Genomic DNA, 20376 nt, shown 5'->3' on the forward strand with positions numbered 1-20376 from the left:
ACACTGTTGTCATGTGATCAACTCCACTGTGGTCGTTGTTCTCCTCCCTTCCTCTTAACATTCCCTCTAGCGCCATCATCAGGTCAAACTTGACTCAGAATTTATGATCAAATACCTGCAGAACTAATGACGTTTTGTGTTTCATGCTAATCTGCTAATAGAAAGCTAGCTAAATATTTATTAGGCTATATTATGCAAACAAACTATACTGATCCTTTATTATATGATGTATGGCTGCACTATTCTATGTTGTATGTATATACTAGTAAATCACTGCATTGCACCTGATATCTTAAACCCCATTGTTACTATATTGTGCTTTATATATTATATTGTGTTTTTATATCAATACAGACACTTTAATTTCATTACTGAATGTTAGATACTAAAACTGATGTTATATGTGTATATAAATTATATACATTATTTTATATTATATAATATTATCTATGCTATTTTCCTTCTATAACGTCGTTTTTGAGGCTAGTAGAAAGAAAACATCCAAAATACACATTTGTGAGATTAGATGTGTGATGACAGTGGAAATAATTAATAACTGGTGTGTCAAAGGTAAAGGTATGTAAGTATCATGAGAAAAACAGCAAAACCAATAATATTGGTGGGGGGGGGGGGGGTCTAGAATTCCCCTTAAATGCATTAAAACTATTGTAATGAGCCTGTTTAAAAGTAAAAATAAATATATTTATACATTGTTGCTTCCATCTGTGTATACATGTACTGCTTCTCATACATTTTAGTTTGATTGTTAAAGTACACTGCAAATTGTTGATGTTTTTTTCACTTTTCTTTAAGTATCCTTTAGTCTGTTTCCCTTCCAAGGCTGCCGGCTGTAAACTCCTTGAATCGTCTTTGACCTGATTCCTGCCGTCCCCAGCGTCCAGATATAAAAACAGCTGCCCTCCGGACTAATGACGTGTTTTCCAGCTCGTCCGTGGGACTGCCTTGAGGCCGGTGTGCCCGTTTCCAGTTCATGCACCCCGGTTGTGACAGTTTTGTGTTTCCGTGTGCCCTGCGAGGCCCCGCTGGTCGCCCAGGAAGAGAGACCTGCTGGGAGTACGCAGCAGAGCGCCTGGTCCTGTCGTGTTACTGGATCTCATTATTTCCCCTCCGACATCATTAGCTTTCATCCACAGTTGGTGTGTTTCTCAGAACCTCTGTCGTCTTTCACAGGGAATAAATGTCTGCTGTAAAGAAATAGTTCACCCCAAAATACTATCAATTATACCGAGTAGTCTCCTCCAGTGTCATCTCCAGTTCCCCAAAAATACACATTTATACAACGGCGTATTAAGGTCAATGTAGGAAACAAAACAAAAACAAAAAAACTAGAGAAGTTGGCATTACTGCCAGAAAAGAAAGCCTCAAATTTGATCCTTCATAAAGTTGTAAATTTGCTACTTTATTATAGAGGTCACAGAGGAAGTAAACACGTTGCTCTACAGGATGTTTGCCGTTGCCGTGACAACAAGTGAAAGTTACCGCTAGCATCTTAACCCAAGCATGCGGTCAATAAAACACCCATAACACATCGCAGCTTCAGCGAGAGAGACGTGTGGCGTGTCGTCTTTCTAACTGTCCAGTTCAACCCAATCTCAAAAATACCCATCATTCCTCTTACCTGTCGTACCATCGTGCCATCTGATTTATAGAGCTGCGGGATGTCTAGAAGAATGAGGAAGAGGCAGAGTCAAGACAAAGTGACATTTTCACTTGGTTTTTTAAATGTTTTCAAGTAAAAAATAATTTCAGGGGAAACATGCAGAGAATCAGCAACGTCTTAACATCAGCACAACATGAAGTTAGAGAGATGCAGAAACTTTACTCTAGTAAAAATGCAAAAACCACGTAGTAAAAATGCTCCACTACAAGAAAAAGTCCTGCATCCAAAACCCTGAGTATAATAGAACCTCACATTAGAACCAGACTTTGGTACAAACAACAACGTCGCTGCCATATGTGTGTTAATAAGTGTTAATGAAGCAGCTACAGAGTTGCCCTGATTGACCCAAACTCCATTCAGAAAACAAGCATTTAACGACGATCCTACAGCGATCACGTCGACTGGAGGCGTGGTTGCATCAGGTGGCGAGTCAGCTAAAAAAGAAAAGGTGGAACTCTCCCCGCTACGTGGCTGAGCTCATCCTGAGAGGCTAAATACAGGTGACACACATTTATACTGAGGGGGAGGCGGCTAGTGACGTTGCATCACCCGACTGACGTGACTGCTCAAGGAATGTCTGATATGTGAGGTAATGCGAGAGCGGCTCAACGCTTCCAAGTTATGTTTGTCGGGGTTAAAGATTCAACCCGGTCTCAGGAAACAAAAGTTAACTATTCTTGTCCTTGTGCACGAAACCTAAAGATTGGATTGCACGTCGCTCTTCTCGTGTAAGAATGGTGCTGAGCAAATGAACGTGCCTGGCCTTCATGTTGAAATATTTGTTTTCAGGTGATAAAGACACATATTCACTTTAATACCGTTTCCAACTCACTTTGACAGTTTCTGCTCAATACGTTCATTTTACTGTCCCCTACGCCTGTGCACTTTCTGGTTGAAAAAATATCTAAATAACATTTTAATTGACGGATAATTCCGCTAAAAAGAGACATCATGCAGCAAATCATAGACCTTTGTGTAGTTAAAATATCAATATTACTTTAAATATTGGGTTTAAAGGTCTATTATTGACCTTGGAAATGGTAATTCAAATGTTTTATATAACTTAATAACATTAATCAAAACGTATTAGTGCATTCTATGCATCACATTATAAAAAAAAAGAGCTGAGTGGGTTGCCGATGCTTCACCAAGGAGATTAAACATCTGACCTGTCGGGGAGCGACAGCTATAGAGACGTGAGGGAGGGGTCGCCTGTTAGTCATCCAGAAAACTAGGACTTTGACACTTTAACAGCTTAATTAATTATGGAATGTTTTGTATTGAATCACTTTCTTCAATTCAAAATTAAAATGTTACATCTAATTAATTTAAATTCATTTCATTCTCAATATTGTCTCCTGAACTGTGGACGTTTTGTTCATCCACCACATGATTTGACAGTTATTCTGATGGCAAAACGTGCTTGAATCTTAAAGCATTATAAACATTTGTGACGTTGGAGCCTCCCAGTCGTATATTTCCTGTGGAGAGAGACGCCGCCCGTAGTTCCAAGTAACCGAAAGAACCTCGACATGCAACGGTTCATATCTAAATGAAGAATCCGTCCTGACGGCTGCCACCGATACTTCCACCACTACAAGATGATGATGAAACTGTGGGAAGTCCCCTGCAATATCCAGCATTTACCTGCCTGGCTTCCTGTTGTCAAGGTGCCAAAAAGGGACGGGCCTGAAATGTCGTGTTTGATTTTGTTTGACTGAAACACGAGGAAGAGGCCGAGCTTCCTCAGCGTTTCTGAATAAAGACTGCACAACATTTTATATCCGCCCACTGGCAGAGGGGGGAGGTATTTCTGATGTGTCATCACATGAGAAATGTTGCTGTTTCTCTCCAGCTGGAAGAAAGGCCACCAGCTGTGTAAAAAAAGTGGAGAAATATAATTTATTTAACTACAAACTGAACCGATAGGATCAAATGTTTAGATATGAGTTGTGATGCAGTAATGTGTTCATCCATATGATGAGTGTTCCTCTGTTTCAGGACCTGGGACAGCGCCGCTAACACTCTACATCACACAGACGGCAATAATTCTTTATTCATGTGTTCACATATACTGTATATATTTGGGATATTTAGTGTAATGGGTTTATTGACACTGTTTGAGCTGTGAGCTAGCTTTTCTATGACACAACAGTAAAATAAACACCTAAATGTTATTTTGGTTGTTTTCTTTCCACTAGTCTAGTTTTAACGCCATTTGTTTCACTTTTAAGGTTTTTGTTTAAGTCAAAATAAATATCATAAAAAAGCAATCGTTTTCTTTACTTCACATTTATTTCCTTTTCTTTTTTTGCGTTTGGGGAACTCATTATAAACTGGAAAATCTTAAAAATCCTAATTGATATTCAGTTTTTTCTTACATTTTATTACATTTCTTACATACCTTTATTAATAAGTGCTGAGCCTAATAATAGCAATATAAATGATGATGATAATAACAATGTTTGTTGCTATGGCGATTCAGCAGCAGATGATGTGAAGCGTAGAGATGGAACACCCCGCCCAGCCCGGGGGGGCGGGGTCGCGATGCTGATGCTTGTGTCTCCGTGCCAGTAAAAGTAAACACTCGGATTAAAAAGGGTTTCCTATAAAACAAGCAGCCTTCATGCATGTGTACATTATGTATATAAATGGAGCGGCCGATCTCAGTCAGACTCAGGTTTCGACATGGCAAGACTTGTCGGTCTGCAAATGGTAACTGTGACCCGGATGTAGCGCACTTCAACGCGAAGACGCAGCTTCTGCACACACTGGAGCTGCAAACGTCACCACGTTGTTTTACATATGTGTGTTTTAAATGCTTCTAGGTCTCCTTCGGCTTGCTGCTGTTCTTCAACGACCACATCACGTGTCCTGCTGCTGCCAGGTCCTCCGGGTGCATCAGCGCGGAGAAGCTGAACAAGACCCTCGACAAGTTCCGGAGGATCTACTGGGACCGACTGAGGTTCTCTAGAAGCCCGCAGGACGCGCAGACGTGCGCGCAGGTGGCCGCGGCAGTACCGGGAGACCTGAACAAGCGCTCCCTGTCCCCGTGGAGGTACAGGTAAGTGACAGCTACGGGCACCGCGGAGGGTCAAAAAGCGCTCACCGAGCGCGTCAGTGGTGGAAGAAGCAACAACCTGATAATGCAATACACAAATACAAGTAGTAATACTGCATGGCGGAAGTACTCAGATATTTACTCAAGTAAAAGTAAGAATACTGCAACGGTGGATGAAGTACTCAGCTCTTTACTTAAGTAAAAGTAACAATACTGCAGTGATGGGAGAAGTACTGAGACCTACTTAAAAGTAACAATACTGCAACAGTGGAAGAGGTACTCAGATCTTTACTCTTAAGTGAATGTAAATATACTGCAATGGTGGATGAAGTACTCCGATCTTTACTTAAGTAAAAGTAAAAATACTCTACTTAAGTGAAAGTAAATATACTGCAATGGTGGATGAAGTACTCCGATCTTTACTTAAGTAAAAGTAAAAATACTCTACTTAAGTTAAAGTAAATATACTGCAATGGTGGATGAAGTACTCCGATCTTTACTTAAGTAAAAGTGAATTAAGTGAAAGTAAATATACTGCAATGGTGGATGAAGTACTCAGATCTTTACTTAAGTAAAAGTAACAATACTGCAGTGATGGGTGAAGTACTGAGACCTTCTACTTAAGTTACTGCTAGAGAGAGTGAGTGAAGCCCTATCTGTCCTTTAATTGATCTCTTCCTGGTTTCACTTTAGTGCTTTACAATCACATAGAGGATGTTTCATTTGAAGTAAGAATAAGAAAACTAGTGGTAACAGAGACAAAATACAAATGCATTCATGCCGACGTGGTTTTGTGCGATTGTCTCCCACCAGACTCGACAAAGAAGACAACAGGTGTCCTCATGAGATCCCCTTTGCCGAGTGTCTCTGTCAAGGCTGCATCATCAACCGGCGTGAAGACATGAGCTACAACTCTGTGCCGGTGTACGCGTCGCTGATGGTCATGAGGAAGTCTCGGTGCCCACGAGACCCACACAGATACGTGGTGCAGAAGTTTTTCATCCAAGTCCCGATGGGCTGCACATGTGCTGTGCCCAAGTACATGAAATGATCAAAAACACTACATCTGTCTTCTGGCTTGGGGTTCTATATGATCTAGTTATTATTTATTCAAACTTCTCCTGTTTTAGGTCAGTTAGGATTCCTAAAATTATTTTTATTTGCTCATGCCACAATAATGAGAGAGAGAATTTCTTAGAGATGTTTGTATTACTTTCTGTGAAGTCAAGTTTACATTACTATTCTTTAAACAACATGGGAAAGCCAAGATGATGATGTCATGGCACTGGAAGCTTCTGAGGTTAACTGACACCATCCAAGTTAAGTGGAGGCACACCCGGGGAAGTATTTTAAGGCCACACCTCAAACACACTGCTTCCTTGTTTGACACGTTTTGTGCAAAATGTTTTAGATACTCGTAATGGTTGAATCCGGGTCTCTTTGAAATAATGTTCCCACACAATGACGGGTTGGGAATTATTTTTCCAGAGGAGATTATTTTGATTGTGTCTAATGTTTGCACTTGACTAGTTTGGAAGGAGTCCGTGGACGTCCTCCTAGGGAGGGGGTCTGGTTGGTGGACGGAGTAAAAAAAACAACACAGGACTTTCACCCAGGAGAATGATGTTACAGTCCTGTTGTCATTTTAAACCAAACCATCATATTTTTTATTAAAACTCACAAATAGTTTCAGGTGTTTCAAACTGTAGGAAAAAGTGCGACTGAAAAAAACGAAGTTTGCCTGGAGACGTATTTGAGCATTGTTTAGGTGTATGGAATGAGATTTAGGGTTCGTACAGAAGAGGGTCCGTCATAACGAGACCACACGGAAAAGAAGCTATGCTAGAGTTTTAACCCGGCATCTCGTAGCAGTACGACAGAGGTAAAATAATACGCTTTAGATATCAAAGCAGTGTTGCTCGGATTTCAAACTAAGTAACCTGTATTTTAATTGATTCGGAACAGCCTTGGTAGCAGTGTCCGTTGTTGTTATGGTTACTCCTCGGTTCCCACCCATTGGTGCTGATTGGCTAATTGTTAGTCCACTAGTAGTGCTCATTGGTTCCAGGACTTTTATCAGTCGGGATGAACATGGTGGAGTGGGGGCGGATTAAAAGGTCTGGACTCCGGGCTAGCTGTTCCCCACTGTTTATGCTAAGCTAAGCTAACGGACTTCATGTTTGACCAACAGACATGAAACATGGTTCTCAACTCTCTCATCTTATTCACAGCAAGCTCATTTATCAATGTGTCAAGATTCTCTTAGAATAGGACGGTAATGTTCAAGGTAACACGTCATCTTTAAATCACTTTGATTCATCCTTTAAAAACACCGTACAGATCTCCTTGTTGAAGATAAGTGCCGTGTGTTCAATAATAAGTAAGCCTCCTTAGGCTAAATGTTTCAATATACTTTATAATTTTTTTTAATTATACAGTATATTTTTTATTGTGATCAAATGTCATGTAGATTTGATCAGTGTGAAGAAGCCAGTCGTGTTTGTTTTAAAACTGAATGTCGGCCTCTGCTGGATAAACAGGGTAAGACACCTCTGGAGGTTAAAATTTGACCGTTAATCCACCAGTTTGTTTATTAATAGATTGTCTTGCACTGTCTGAGACTTTATGATCACGAGGTACATTCAGAGAGAGAATAGGCCAATTAAATATGAAGTGATGACATATGAAGAACATATTCAACTCTGTCCATGTTCTGTTTCATTTGCACTTTTTTTTTTTACTATTTACCAAATTAAAGGAGTTTCTTTGGGTTATTTGTTTCGTCTTTTGTTCTGTATTTTATTTTATCTCATCCTTTGCATCTAAATCACAGCCAAACAATTTTATTGTGTTATCTTTCATGTAAAAATCAGAAATGAATGCTATAATATGCTATAATCTATCAATTGTAGTCATAGATAGATAATGTCCTGAATATTTGTATTAACATGAAGAAAGATATTATTAAAGGGACAGTGTGTAATATTTTAATGAATTTATTAGCTAAAATCAATATCTTCATTCATAAATAGGTCCTCATAAGTGTATAATTACCTCTGCCAATAATCTGATTTATCCCCGTAAGATAAAACTTAACTTAACTATAAGGAGGCTGCAAAACACGTTTGAGTTATGATGATTTTTCAATCCGATAACTATTGATATCCGTAGTGACTTTTAACCAAATAAAATAAGCCACTGAGTGGCGACCACATGAACTTGTTACGGGCTAAAAAGAAACCAATGTGCAGGAACTTGTTCATCTTTGGATGCGGTGGTGCGTTTATTTGCCATTTATATCCACATTAAAATCATAAGTGTCCTTTCAGCGAACAGTCGAAAAAAGCACGACGACAGTCAAAAACGGTTTGCCTCCTCAGTTCCACACACACCTGACTCCCATCAGCTTGGAGGTCAACTATATGCACTTTTTAGACCAATGCTCCACCTTGTGTACAACTCAAGAACTGCATGTGTATAAATAAAACAGACAAAACTACATTATGGCTCCCACAATATCTAACAGGGCATGTAGACATGTTTTTAGACCTTTTTTTTAAGATATGTGTATATGTGCAAATAATCAAACAAATAAATTGATTCTGTGAATTCCCCCCATGAAGAAATAAGAACATCAACACTTAATGAATACTTTAAAAAATAGAACAAAATTCGCGACGGGAATCATAGAAAACTGACATTCAGACCCCAACAGTTATGGCACAAAGCAGAACAGAACCAGTTCTCATATGCATATAAAGCGTTAATTAATCAAACTGGTTGTCAGATGCAAACATAATATCTTGTAGTGGACAATGACTTCTGTTTTCTCACTTCATAATAATGTAAATGGTCGAGCGTCTCTTCAATCTGCCCTAATCTGTGGATTTCCCCTCTGAGGGTTTTTTTTTTTTTTTAACATTCCACTTCACAGGACACTTTGTTAAGTGAACTTCAAAACAGATCTGAACATTAAACAAGCCCACATAATGTGCAAATCACAGCGTGCAGCCAGATGATTGGATGACTGGATTTGAAAATACTTCTCTGTCCTGTAAGCCATGATTCGAGTGTGCGTTTCAATCCTTTAAAGTGTTAGAAATACAAATAAACAAAAGAGTTATTGCTGGATATTGTAAACATTACATCTTTCCGATATACACACACATACATGTATAATATACATATATAATGATACACATACATACATGATTTATATATATAAAATCAGAAAAAGCTGTCAACAGCTGGTAAAAAAAGAAAAAAAAATCAATTTTCACCATGTTTTTAGTAATTAAAGGTTTTAATAATCAGACTGTGACAAAATTCAGGATGTAGATAGGAATGCAAATGTTAAATACGTTGGTGTATGTAAGTGCTAGCTCACAAACTTCTTCATGCACCTTCAAAAGGAGGCTCAGCTGCTCCAGAAACTCTTCTGCAGCCCAAATTGTCAGGACACAAATATGTCCTCCAGTGCAGAGCAACAACACAGGTCTTCCCTGAATGTTGCGACGAGTCTCAACGTGTCGAAAGAGGAGCATTTTTTCCCTTTCGACAGTGCTGGAAAAAAAACTAGGGTAGGGATTTTAAACCCTCCCTGAAAAGACTGGGAGAGTGCTACTTGGTTCTAGTTACGAGGCTGTGACATCACTGCCAGTGGTGGAAGCGCATGCAAAACACACTTTATTTCTCCTAAGCAAACAGCACCGTCCACCGTCGTCAATTATTAACTCTGTGTTACTATGTGTAACCAGAAATTACTCTTGTTGTGTAAAAAGGGGATGGTTTCCTCCTTCATACGTATCTGTCCGAGGTTGAGGACGGAGAGAGGGCTTCGCAGAGTGTCTCAACCATTCCGTGGTCCGATGTGACTGAATCTACAGTTCAGACCCGAAAATGTTCACCATTCCAGAAAGTAGAGAGCTCATCGGATCCCGGGGGAGTTTAGAAACCAGCTTATAGAAGTGTGACATTAAAATCACGAGATTTGCCTTCAAGGAAAAGACAAAATAAAAAATAAAATCTACACAAACAGCTTTACCTTTGGCTCCATATGTTTTTGAAAACTGTTCTCTGCTGTTTGCTGGTTTGCTCGTAATGAATTATGCATTTGATAGTTAGATTACATTTTCTGTTTAGGGAGAATAGGTTCCGTTTGGTATCGACACCTTCCATTCCTCACAGACTACATCAACAATAATGGAAACAGTTTGAACGCTGAACAGATCTCACAATTCATCACATTTCTTTGGAGCCCAACTCAACTTTGTTGAACCTAAAAACAAACAGAAAACCCCCCAAAAACAAAAACATCTGCTCCCCTGGACGGTTGGCCACTCAAATGGTCACTAGAGGCTGACTCCAAAAGTGAGTCAATCCCCAAAAGCCCCTCACATTAACAGCCTGGTACAAAAAAAATAAATATCAGATCAATCAGAACTCCATTCAGAAAACAAGCATTTTAAGTAATTTGCTAGTATTCTTGAAACCAGACCTAACAAACCATGATTTCAGACTTTTTACAAATTGTCACCATTATGTAGTTAATTTGGCATGATTCTTGATACATTAATTGCAATTTGAAATCACAACAAAATAGTTTGTTTTGGGTTTGTACCTCTGTAGTAAACCAGCAGATGTGTCATTTGCTATTCACAGTGAATATACACCACCTGGGTGATGTTATGAACCCAGACAGGATGATGTTTGATTACCCAACATATCTGGGATTTTCTACAACACAAAGCAGCAATAGTGGATGAAAAATGAATGATGAAAGATGGATTGTCTACACGGAGGTAAGCCCCTCTTCCTCCTCCTCCTTGTGCATTCAGTGCAAGTCGTGCAAATATAAATACGAATGATCCGAGGTGAACACTCACTTCGCCCCCTTTGAGCTTCACTATGGGTGACATCACAGAGTCTACAGCCACGTTTTACAATCTGACCCCGCTCTCCACTAGGAGGCAACAAGATGAGCTCACTTCTGTATCCGCAAGGGGTGTTTTTTATGTACACAACTGTTCAAATGTTTGTTATCTCCAAATGGAAAAAAACCTGACTGACAACTGAAGAAGCTGTAAAGGACAAAGGCTTGAATCAGAGTCAGTGGTTAGATTGAGGAGATTAAACTGTTTGTCATTCCATTGTATGTTCATAAACTGACCCGAGACTCACCTGTGTTTCTATAGTTTCTATGACCTTTGCTAAACCAACAGGAAGTCGCATGTTAATCCCAGTTTTGAGATATTGTTAAACACTTCATGCTCAAGCTTTCCAGTTTTTCTTTTAACCGATATTTATTTTTTATTATTTATTTATTTTCTTATATCCTCTCAGTTGTCAGTCTGCTTGAAGTTGCTCAAAACAAATAAAAATAAACTCCCATTTGTAAAGGAGACTTTAAACAGGCTAAAAAAAGCGTGGCTACAGCCCCGAGCTACAAGGCTAGCTAGCACGAATGTGAAGAGAAAGACACAGACCTGCGGGCGGTTTCCTGGAAAGGTGGAGCTGCCAACGGTAGTTAGTTACCATGATGATGCGGACAGAAACCCGCCGGCCTGGAGGCGGATCACGGCGCCACTTGAGAGACTTTGGGTACGTTGTCTTCACTCATTTTAAACGAGTGCTTTTAAGCTAGGCTATACGTTAAGCTAACGTTAGCGCTCGTCCCGTGGTTGCCGAGCAACATGAAGAAAGAAAGAAGAGAAGCGCTGTAAAAAATAACTTAACTATAAAAGGGTAACAAAAACACAGTTTCACCGTTGTGTTTCAATAATTATTATTGAGGGTCACCGACTATTTCCTGGACTAGAGAAAAACTTCAAATGTAATCTCCCGTCATGCAATACTGCGTCCAAACGGGAATTGCTTCAGTGAATTTCATTTCTTTCTTCTTCTTCTTCTTCTTCTTCTTCTTCTTCTTCTTCTTCTTCTTCTTCTTCTTCTTCTTCTTTTGAGCCAAGACTATTTAAAATGTAAAAAAAATATATATATATTGTTTTTTTGTAATCCCTGTTGAAATAGTTCTTATTTAAAGAAAAGAAAAATCAGTAATATTAATCCACAATGTTAAGTTCTTATTTAGCCATCTTTGTGTGTGTGTGTGTGTGTGTGTGTGTGTGTGTGTGTCAGCAGTATGGACCTGGTTTTTTAAAGTCTTTCCAAATCTCTATGAGATCGGTGTGTGGGTGCAAAGTCGTGGCTACAAGCCCGGAGTACGCACAGCGACTGTAATCCACGGGAAACACATGAAAATAGTTGTAGTTCGGCGGGTCGGTGAAGGGGATGCCCAAGTGTTTCATACACAACCCCAAATGCACGTCTTCGATGTACAAAGCTTTAACATGTCTCGACGCCTCCACCAGCTTTTTGGGTAGGTCAAGAGACAACACATAGCCCAGACCCAAAGCGTAGCGAGGGTACTGTGACCAAGGGTAAATCTCCCTCGGTAGGAACCACTTAGAACCCCGATCCCTCGAAACCGTGGCTCCTGTCGCCAGAAGCCCGGTCATGTAGTTTGATTTTGGGGCGTTCGCCAGCATGTTGATGAGATTGGGCACATTCAGAAACATGTCCGAGTCGATCTTCATGGCGTAAGAGGCGCCTTGGCAGTGGGAGTCCAGCCACTCCAGCATCACCATGGTCTTGATGGTCAGGTTCTTGTAGCAGTCCAGGAAGTCGCTCTGAATCAGGTCTCGGTGCTCTCCGCTCTCCCGCCTCACCTGCTCCTGGAGCTCCCGCGCCCCGTCTCCGGTGTGCATCCCCAGCAGGAAGAGCAGCGTCACCACTTTGCCCAGCACCAGACCCTCACCTCCCCAGGTGCTGCGGATGGCGTCGCGGTCCGCCCTGTTGTGGGGCGCCACGGGAACCATCAGCACCAGGAAAGGCTCCTGCTCCTCGCATTTCTTCGGCTCGTTCAGGACAAAGTTGTACTTGTAGGGGTACTCTACCAACCAGGGGCTCGGGGATTCGTAAGGAACCGGGATCGGCGTCTTAATTTTGTTTAGCGTCATTGGCGGCAGCGTCACAGATTTGGTATGCGAGGTGATGTTCTCAGTGTCAGGATTCACAGTTACTAACCCAGCTGGTTCGGATCCCGGTGAGCCCGTGACGGAGCCGGTCTTGTTGGGCGGGGAAACTTTGTGTGTCCGACTTCTATATGGATTGAGCCAGATTGTGGATCTCCAGTCTGGCGACTTTAAGTCTGTGTTGTAGAAAAGGAGAAGCACCGCCAGCAGCAGGACGAAGAAGAAGCACTGGCGCCGCGAGGGACTGCACCATCGCCTGCTTTCGGGCTGTTTTCCAGCATCCACCATCTCCGGGCTGAGGGCAGAGGTACCACAGTGAGACAGGCAGTACTTTTTTACTTTGCTTGAGTATTTCCATGTTACGCTGCTTCATGCTTCTACTTATACTACCTTTCCAAGGGAATTGTTGTACTTTCTAATTCCCCCACATTCATCTGACATCTTTAGTTTCTTTGCAGATTCACTTCGTACAAAACATGTATCAACTAATACATTATATTATATCATTACACATATATACTGTCCAGCAGTACTAGTAAGTAGTAAGTAATTTAACCACTGTTGGCTGCTGCAACATTAAAGTGATGAACAAAATAATTCATCAATCATTGTGATCCAGTAATGGATGAGGCCATTCTAAGTACTTTTGGTACTTAAATTATGTTGTAATGCTTATGTACATTAGTAAGAAAACTTTTTAATTGAAAAATAAAACAGTATATAACATTTCAGTGAGTATTTCTTGGTACTTTTAGTTCAGTAAAATATTTTAGTTCTTCTTCCACCATGCAGTGTATCTACATTTACTTAAGTAAATATCTACTTCTTCCACTACTGCAGTATTACTACTTTTAGTTCAGTAAACAGTCAGAATACTTCCTCCACATTCAGTATATCTATGTTTACTTAAGTAAATATCTGAATGCTTCTTCCTCCATGCAGTATTACTACATTCACTTAAGTAACATATATTTCATCCACTATGCATTTTCAGTACTTTTACTTAAGTAAAAGGTCAAAGTACTTCCTCCATATTGTGGTATTAGTACCTTTGCTGAAGTAAGAAGTGTCAGTATTTCCTCCACCACTGCAGTATTGCTACTACTCCTCATTAAAGCGTCTGAGTGGTCGGGGTAAATTGACATTACTAAAGTATTTGATAAAGTACTACTTATAAAAATGTTCTTCATGGGTTCACAGGTGAGACGGAGAATCGTCTCACGGATGAAATGTTCTGGCTTCGTATAAAGGTCTGTGTCTTCCCTCCCCTTCTTCCCTTGCTCGTCTCGTCAGACACAATTCCACCAGCACACAATATACATTATAATTAATATATACAGTATACCTTTGCCCCCCCTTAGCACAAGCCCTCTCCAGCATGACGACACTCCAACAGTCAATAGATGCGAGTCTTCGCGGTTGTCCTCCTTCCAGATATGAGGCAGAAGAGACGTAACACTGAAAAATTCATGACTACCCTTTGAGGCGTTGAGTTGCAGGTGTGAAGCCGTCACTGTTACCTGTTAGAACACAGCGGCAATAAAACCACGTTAATCCCAGATGCTGCCATCCATAATGGACTGTGCTCCTTGCTGCTGTCAGCAGGCTGCTTGCTTGTTGGAGTAACCATGGCACTCCCGTTCCCTTTTTATCTTCTCCTTTTTACCTGCAGGTTTAGCCACACCTTTGTTTGCTCCTCCCCCTCCCCTTTCACCAGTGCTTTTCTCTCAAAGCTGCTGTAAACCTTGAAATACACCGGAGACTTTAGGGGGAGGGGGGGTTTGTGTGTTGGCGTTGAAGGAGGAGGAGGGTGTGCTCTGTATGATTATACGATATGATCCCACAGAAGGTCATTCGACTTAAAGGTTGTTTGAATACCTGTTACTTTCATTTGTTTAAAACAAAATGTTAATTTCATATATATAATAATATATAATATTCAGATTACTTTACTTAAATAAAAATGTCTCCTCAAGTGCTACAAATTTAAGGTGTTTTAGTGGAGTATTTTCCATTTTATGTAACTTTATACTTATAAGTAAATATAGTACTTGTTACTTCCTGCCCCTTCCTGTCCAGTGAAAACCACATATCTCCAGATGTTTGTGATAAACTGAAGGAGTTTTCTTCGAAAAAAGTTAAAGCTTATAAGTTAAAGCTGTTTTTTGACCTTTTTTCAGAGATGCGTGGTTCTCGCAGGACGTCGACATGTGAGGAGCTTATAGAATATGATGCATTGCTGTCGATTAGACCTATAAGTGTTTAGAAAGGAGTTAAAACATCGACAGCAGTCAAATGCAGTTTACACATGAATGCAGCAGTAATATTTAACCAGAAATATGACAGTCAAACACTGACAAGAAACATTGTGACCAATACTTTTACTGTATTATAGTTTTGAGTGGAGTATTCTCACAGTGTGGTTGTATGAAAAAGTAAAACTATTTAATTATCTACATGAAATAAGATCCCAAGAGGAGAAATGTCGTCGTTGCAGCAGATAAATAAGTACACACAAATACAGAAATTAAAGAAGAATTATGAAAACTATGAAGTAGTTGCTTTAATCTACTGTTTTACAATCGTGGTGAAATGAGCAAAGGAAGGAGAATGGTGGAAGTCAGCATCAACAGAGATATTAGATTTAGATATACTGATACTCACTGTTTGTTCCTCTGAAGTTGAACTTTATCCTCACAGTCGGTGGAGGAGAGGACGCTGTGCAATTGTTAAAATATTTTCTTTTGAATATACGATGCCTTGCCACGTCAGTATGCATATATACTTCACTTTGCCACCTGACATTGACTGCAGTAGTTTGACTGCAGCAGTTTGACAGCTGATGATGATATTCATGATAAAAATATTTTATAAAGTATGCTGTTGGTTTGGGAAATTATGAGCTGTAACATTTTATTGGCGGACAGTGATGTATGTGACCGTGTGGAGTTAAGCAAACTCCATTCTCTGATTTAAAAAAAAGAAGAAAAACATGATGTCCTGGTGGTTTCATGGGTGAAATCGATTGTTTCCACACAGCTCTTAAAAATGGCGACACCTGAGCTTACAGGTAAAGGTGCTAACAGTGCTAACAGCGTTTACAGTGCTAACAGTGCTAACTGTGCTAACAGTGTTTACAGTGCTAACAGCGTTTACAGTGCTAACAGCGCTTACAGTGCTAACAGCGTTTACAGTGCTAACAGCACTTACAGTGCTAACAGTGTTTACAGTGCTAACTGTGCTAACAGTATTTACAGTGCTAACAGTGTTTACAGTGCTAACAGCGTTTACAGTGCTAACAGCGCTTACAGTGCTAACAGCGTTTACAGTGCTAACAGCACTTACAGTGCTAACAGTGCTAACAGTGTTTGCAATGCTTACAGTGCTAACAGCGTTTACAGTGCTAACAGTGCTAACAGTGTTTGCAGTGCTTACAGTGCTAACAGCGTTTACAGTGCTAAAAGTGCTAACAGTGTTTGCAGTGCTTACAGTGCTAACAGCGTTTACAGTGCTAACAGTGCTAACAGTGTTTGCAGTGCTTACAGTGCTAACAGCGTTTACAGTGCTAACAGTGTTTGCAGTGCTTACAGTGCTAATAGCGTTTACAGTGCTAACAGTGTATGCAGTGCGTACTGTGCTAACAGTGTTTACAGTGCTAACAGTGCGGGGAATCGGAGGAGGGGCGCTATTCTTTTGAAAAACAATCGGCAGCTATCAGCAACACACACAGCAGGAGTCTTCATTCTCTGCTCCGAAGATTATTCCTACTAAATCTTCACATAGAAGATTTTCTAATGTATTCTTCAATTTTTTCAATCAAAAAATTGAAGAATACATTTATTTATCATTCTTGAACGTCAAACACAGCAACAACAAAAAAAAAACATAAATTAATAAAACGAATAAAGGCCATGAAAATGTAAAATACTCGGCTACATATTATACGTGGAGAGCGTTTATTGTGAAAGGTGTGAACGAAAGAAGTGAGTCTGGTCCAATCCCACTTATCCCAGTTATAAATACAGGTTCAACACAAACCAGTTCTTCACAACGTGATTGGTCGATGTCTGTCTTTACTCACTATTCCCTCCAAACTGGGTGAAGGCAACGGTTATATATTGACGTGCAGATTAACAGCACTCAAAAAAAAAACCTGCCCAAATGTGAAGAGGCCTTTTGGACTTTTTGTCTTTGACTTTTAATGCCTGAAAGGCTGCTTTAAGGAGTATTAGCATGCAGATGGTTGGATGAATGGATGACACGATATGTATTTTTTCACCATATATTGTTAAATTGGTCCAAGGGTGAGCAAAGGATGTGTGTGTGTGTGTGTGTGTGTGTGTGTGTGTGTGTGTGTGTGTGTGTGTGTGTGTGTGTGTGTGTGTGTGTGTGTGTGTGTGTGTCGTAGGCCAATCAAAAGCTCAGCTTTTTATCGCCAGCTGCTCTCGCTCTCACAATGATGTAACACATTTTGTGAGAATAGGACATGCTTGCTGCACGTCTGGAATAATGACTAACCTGTTGTGTCAGGTAGACACCCAGTTACAGCTCTTAACTTTGATTGAACCAGAACGTAAAAATGTGTTGGTTGTTTATTCAGTGCGAGTGTTAAATTACATGGAAGTGATTGACAATCCAAGGTGGTAAGAGGTACACTGGTGTAGGAGTAATACCACGGAGTACAAATGTGGTAATTATTAATTGTCTATTGTAAATCATTATACGAACATGCATGAGGTGTTGCAGAGCATGACCCACTAACAACACCCCCCCCCCCCCACACACACACACAAAAAAAATAGCACTTCCATGTTCTGACCTATAGCACTTTGATCATAGCATTGTTGTTCTTAAGGTATGTTTGCTGAACTACTTTACTCAGACGAGAATCTAACACTATTTTTAGCTCTTAATTTATCAGCAATGATATGTTTAGTTTCTTTCTTTTGACAAATATACTTATTGTAAGTCACTTAAACAAAAGCGTCTGCTAAATGCCCTAAATGTAAATGTAAAATGTGTTTAGGAAGGAAAATAATCAGTTCTTTAGCCACATGCCATGAAACTTTGACATGTTCTTTGTCAGATGTATTCCTTATAAATGAGACAAAGCTTTGTTTTTCTATTTCAACATGAGTGCATAAAGGCTGAATAAAGGATATAATAATAAGCATGAATACTGATTCATTAAATTAAAATAATTAAAATAATATACTTCATTAAAATAATGTACAATTGCATCGATAAGAATGCTATCTATGAGCTATTTTAGATTTAAAATTGGAATATTTGTTGAGCTATGAAGCCTTTTGTTAAAAAAGAAAGTAAGAAAAGAAATGGATGTTATGATCATAACTAGGGTTGCAAAGGGGCGGAAAATTCCCGGTAAATTTCCGGAAAGTTTCCGGTAAATTTCCACGGGAACTTAAGCTTGGGAATTTTGGAAATATTCCATATTTGGAAACTCTCCATGGGAATAATGGGAATTAATGGGAATTTAGGGGAACTAACTGGGAATATATTATATCCAAGCATAAATATGAACAGAAGTCATAAGAAACATCCATACAAAATGTTTTCAACAGATATTTCAACAGATTTATTTGAAAGTAGAACAGAACATGTTTTAATTAGTTGTTTCATGGGTGAAGTCAAAAACAGGAATGTTAGGTTCAATACTCCCAACCCCACTCATTCAAAAATGGAATGGAATGTTCCCATTCATGTCTATGTAAGAAGCCGTGCGATGCCGTCGCGGAGCAGCGAATTTCGAGAGACGGAGCGCCGCTGCCCGCAAGCAATCGAAAATCTTTTAAACTGACCGATGTCGATCTAAAATAAAGACAGATTCAGCAACTGCATAGCTTATTTCTCGCCTAACATGTTTTCAGAAACACATTTCAGTTAACTATTTTTGTAAAATAAGAGGGAGGTGGGAGGCTGCGAGGGGAGAACGATACGAGCTCGGAGGAGCACAGAGCACAGAGGGGAGGGGAGGGGAGGGGAGGGGTGTGTGTGTGTGTGGGGGGGGGGGGGGATGCTTTTCAAACCTTTCAAATCGTAGACTAGAGCTTTAATAAATATATTTCCCCATAATAGCATCAAAACTTACTTCACTTTGTTTAGTCCAGAAGCTCAAATGTGTGCCTTCAATAGTCTTTGTGCTTCAGGCTCAAAAGTGTGGTCCAGTCTTCTAGTGATCTTCTGTACATGTGATGGAGGCATGTACAGTGCCAGTAGGGGGTGTGGTCTCAATAGCCATGCACTAAGCAGTGTGCTCTGTGCATGTGATTGAGGAATGGCATGGATATTCAAGTGTATTTGAATGGCATCTGTTTGTTTTAGTCAAGATTATGCTACAAAATAACTCCTCAGCTATATTTTTTGTCCCCTTTGAAGAGCCAACCATCAATTTTAAAAATGTCCAGTTTATTCCCGTTTATTCCCATAAATTCCCAGGGAAAGTTTCCACTTTTGCAACCCTAATCATAACATAAATTAATCTTCAACCTTTTATGAGACATACTCGTGTTTGGACTTTGGAATAATTTGACGTAGTCTTTTACACTTCTGTGAAATAACAACAAGGGAAATGTATTAGAAATAGAAAGATTGCTATACTTTATTAATATGTTATTATTTTCTTAATTTTTCATTATCTGAATAGAATGAATAATTAATATATAATGAGGTTCACGTATAATCATAAGCAAGCAAATTATGTATGATGATGTATATATATAAATATAAACATATATATATAAAATATTCAAATATAATATTCATATTAAAGATACATTAAGAGGAAAGGGTTATTTTGAAGTGCATTTCAGAACATTAACGCAGATACATAAAATGGTAAATGGCCAATTTATCAAGCGCTATTCTTCCAACCGCTCAAAGCACTTTGCACTACATTCATATGTTCAGAATTCACACATTCACACTGATGGCAGAGGCTGGAACCACCTGCCCATCAGGATCTAATATCTCAGTCCTTCAGGGTCAATTTGGGGTTCAGTATCTTGCCCAAGGACACTTGACCTGGAGGAGCCGGGGTTGGAACCGCTGCTTCACTTTCCCCAGAGCGCCCTGGACTTGCACTTTGCAAATCACCGACAAACACATCAGTGTGTCGATGATGTGCAGTAGGTTTGTCGACGGTTTGTTTAACCAGGTTATGTGGGTTTGGCAGATCAGACAGTGATAGGCGGAGGCTGGTGTTGTGTAAACGCTGGTCTCAACAGAATCAATGGAACAATGAAGACCTCTTGTTCCAGAGATAATGGAGCGATTGTTTGAGCCAAATACCAATTGTTAAGGTGGGATTATGACTTTAGGAAACCACCAGGAAATAGTTCCTGACACACCTTGTCAAGTTAAAGCGATGGTTCGGAGTAAAATGCACCCTAGTCTAGCGCTAACACTAGCGCTGCGCTGACGCCGTTCCGTGTTTACCAAGCTGTTTCCGTGACGCGAGTTTCACGCGAGAGTATGAAAACGTTTCGCTGAATTTTTATAAATGCTTATATTATCAGGTCATCAGGCAAATGTTCTTTTAAATAAACTCCTGGTTTACTTACAAACTTTCAAATGCCTCG

The 20376-nt window shown here is 39.8% G+C and overlaps 2 protein-coding genes across 2 annotated transcripts; one reads left to right on the forward strand and one right to left on the reverse strand.

The window, feature by feature from the left end:
* Window positions 1-4282: 4282 nt before the first annotated feature.
* LOC311022198 (interleukin-17C-like) lies at window positions 4283-7630 on the forward strand. Its single transcript, XM_084023294.1, has 3 exons — window positions 4283-4396; window positions 4510-4745; window positions 5556-7630. Exons 1-3 carry the CDS (start codon window positions 4370-4372, stop codon window positions 5791-5793), a joined length of 501 nt encoding a protein of 166 aa, XP_083879420.1. The 5' UTR covers window positions 4283-4369; the 3' UTR covers window positions 5794-7630.
* A 1245-nt stretch (window positions 7631-8875) lies between these two features.
* On the reverse strand, window positions 8876-14407 carry LOC311022133 (beta-1,3-galactosyltransferase 1). The gene is made up of 2 exons (XM_084023165.1): window positions 14121-14407; window positions 8876-13070 (listed from the first exon to the last, which is right to left on the reverse strand). Exons 1-2 carry the CDS (start codon window positions 14153-14155, stop codon window positions 11876-11878), a joined length of 1230 nt encoding a protein of 409 aa, XP_083879291.1. The 5' UTR covers window positions 14156-14407; the 3' UTR covers window positions 8876-11875.
* Between the last annotated feature and the right edge of the window lie 5969 nt (window positions 14408-20376).

Source organism: Eutrigla gurnardus (genome assembly GCF_963514095.1).
Source record: "Eutrigla gurnardus genome assembly, chromosome: 1".
Classification (NCBI taxonomy): Eukaryota; Metazoa; Chordata; class Actinopteri; order Perciformes; family Triglidae; genus Eutrigla; species Eutrigla gurnardus.

Coding starts and splice junctions, on each gene's coding strand:
- LOC311022198 (XM_084023294.1), top strand. CDS start 4,370: ATGGCAAGACTTGTCGGTCTGCAAATG. Junction 4,397..4,509: donor GACTTGTCGGTCTGCAAATG/GTAACTGTGACC, acceptor AAATGCTTCTAG/GTCTCCTTCGGCTTGCTGCT. Junction 4,746..5,555: donor CTGTCCCCGTGGAGGTACAG/GTAAGTGACAGC, acceptor GTCTCCCACCAG/ACTCGACAAAGAAGACAACA.
- LOC311022133 (XM_084023165.1), bottom strand. CDS start 14,155: ATGCTGGAGAGGGCTTGTGCTAAGGGGGGGCAAAG. Junction 13,071..14,120: donor TGTGCTAAGGGGGGGCAAAG/GTATACTGTATA, acceptor CTCTGCCCTCAG/CCCGGAGATGGTGGATGCTG.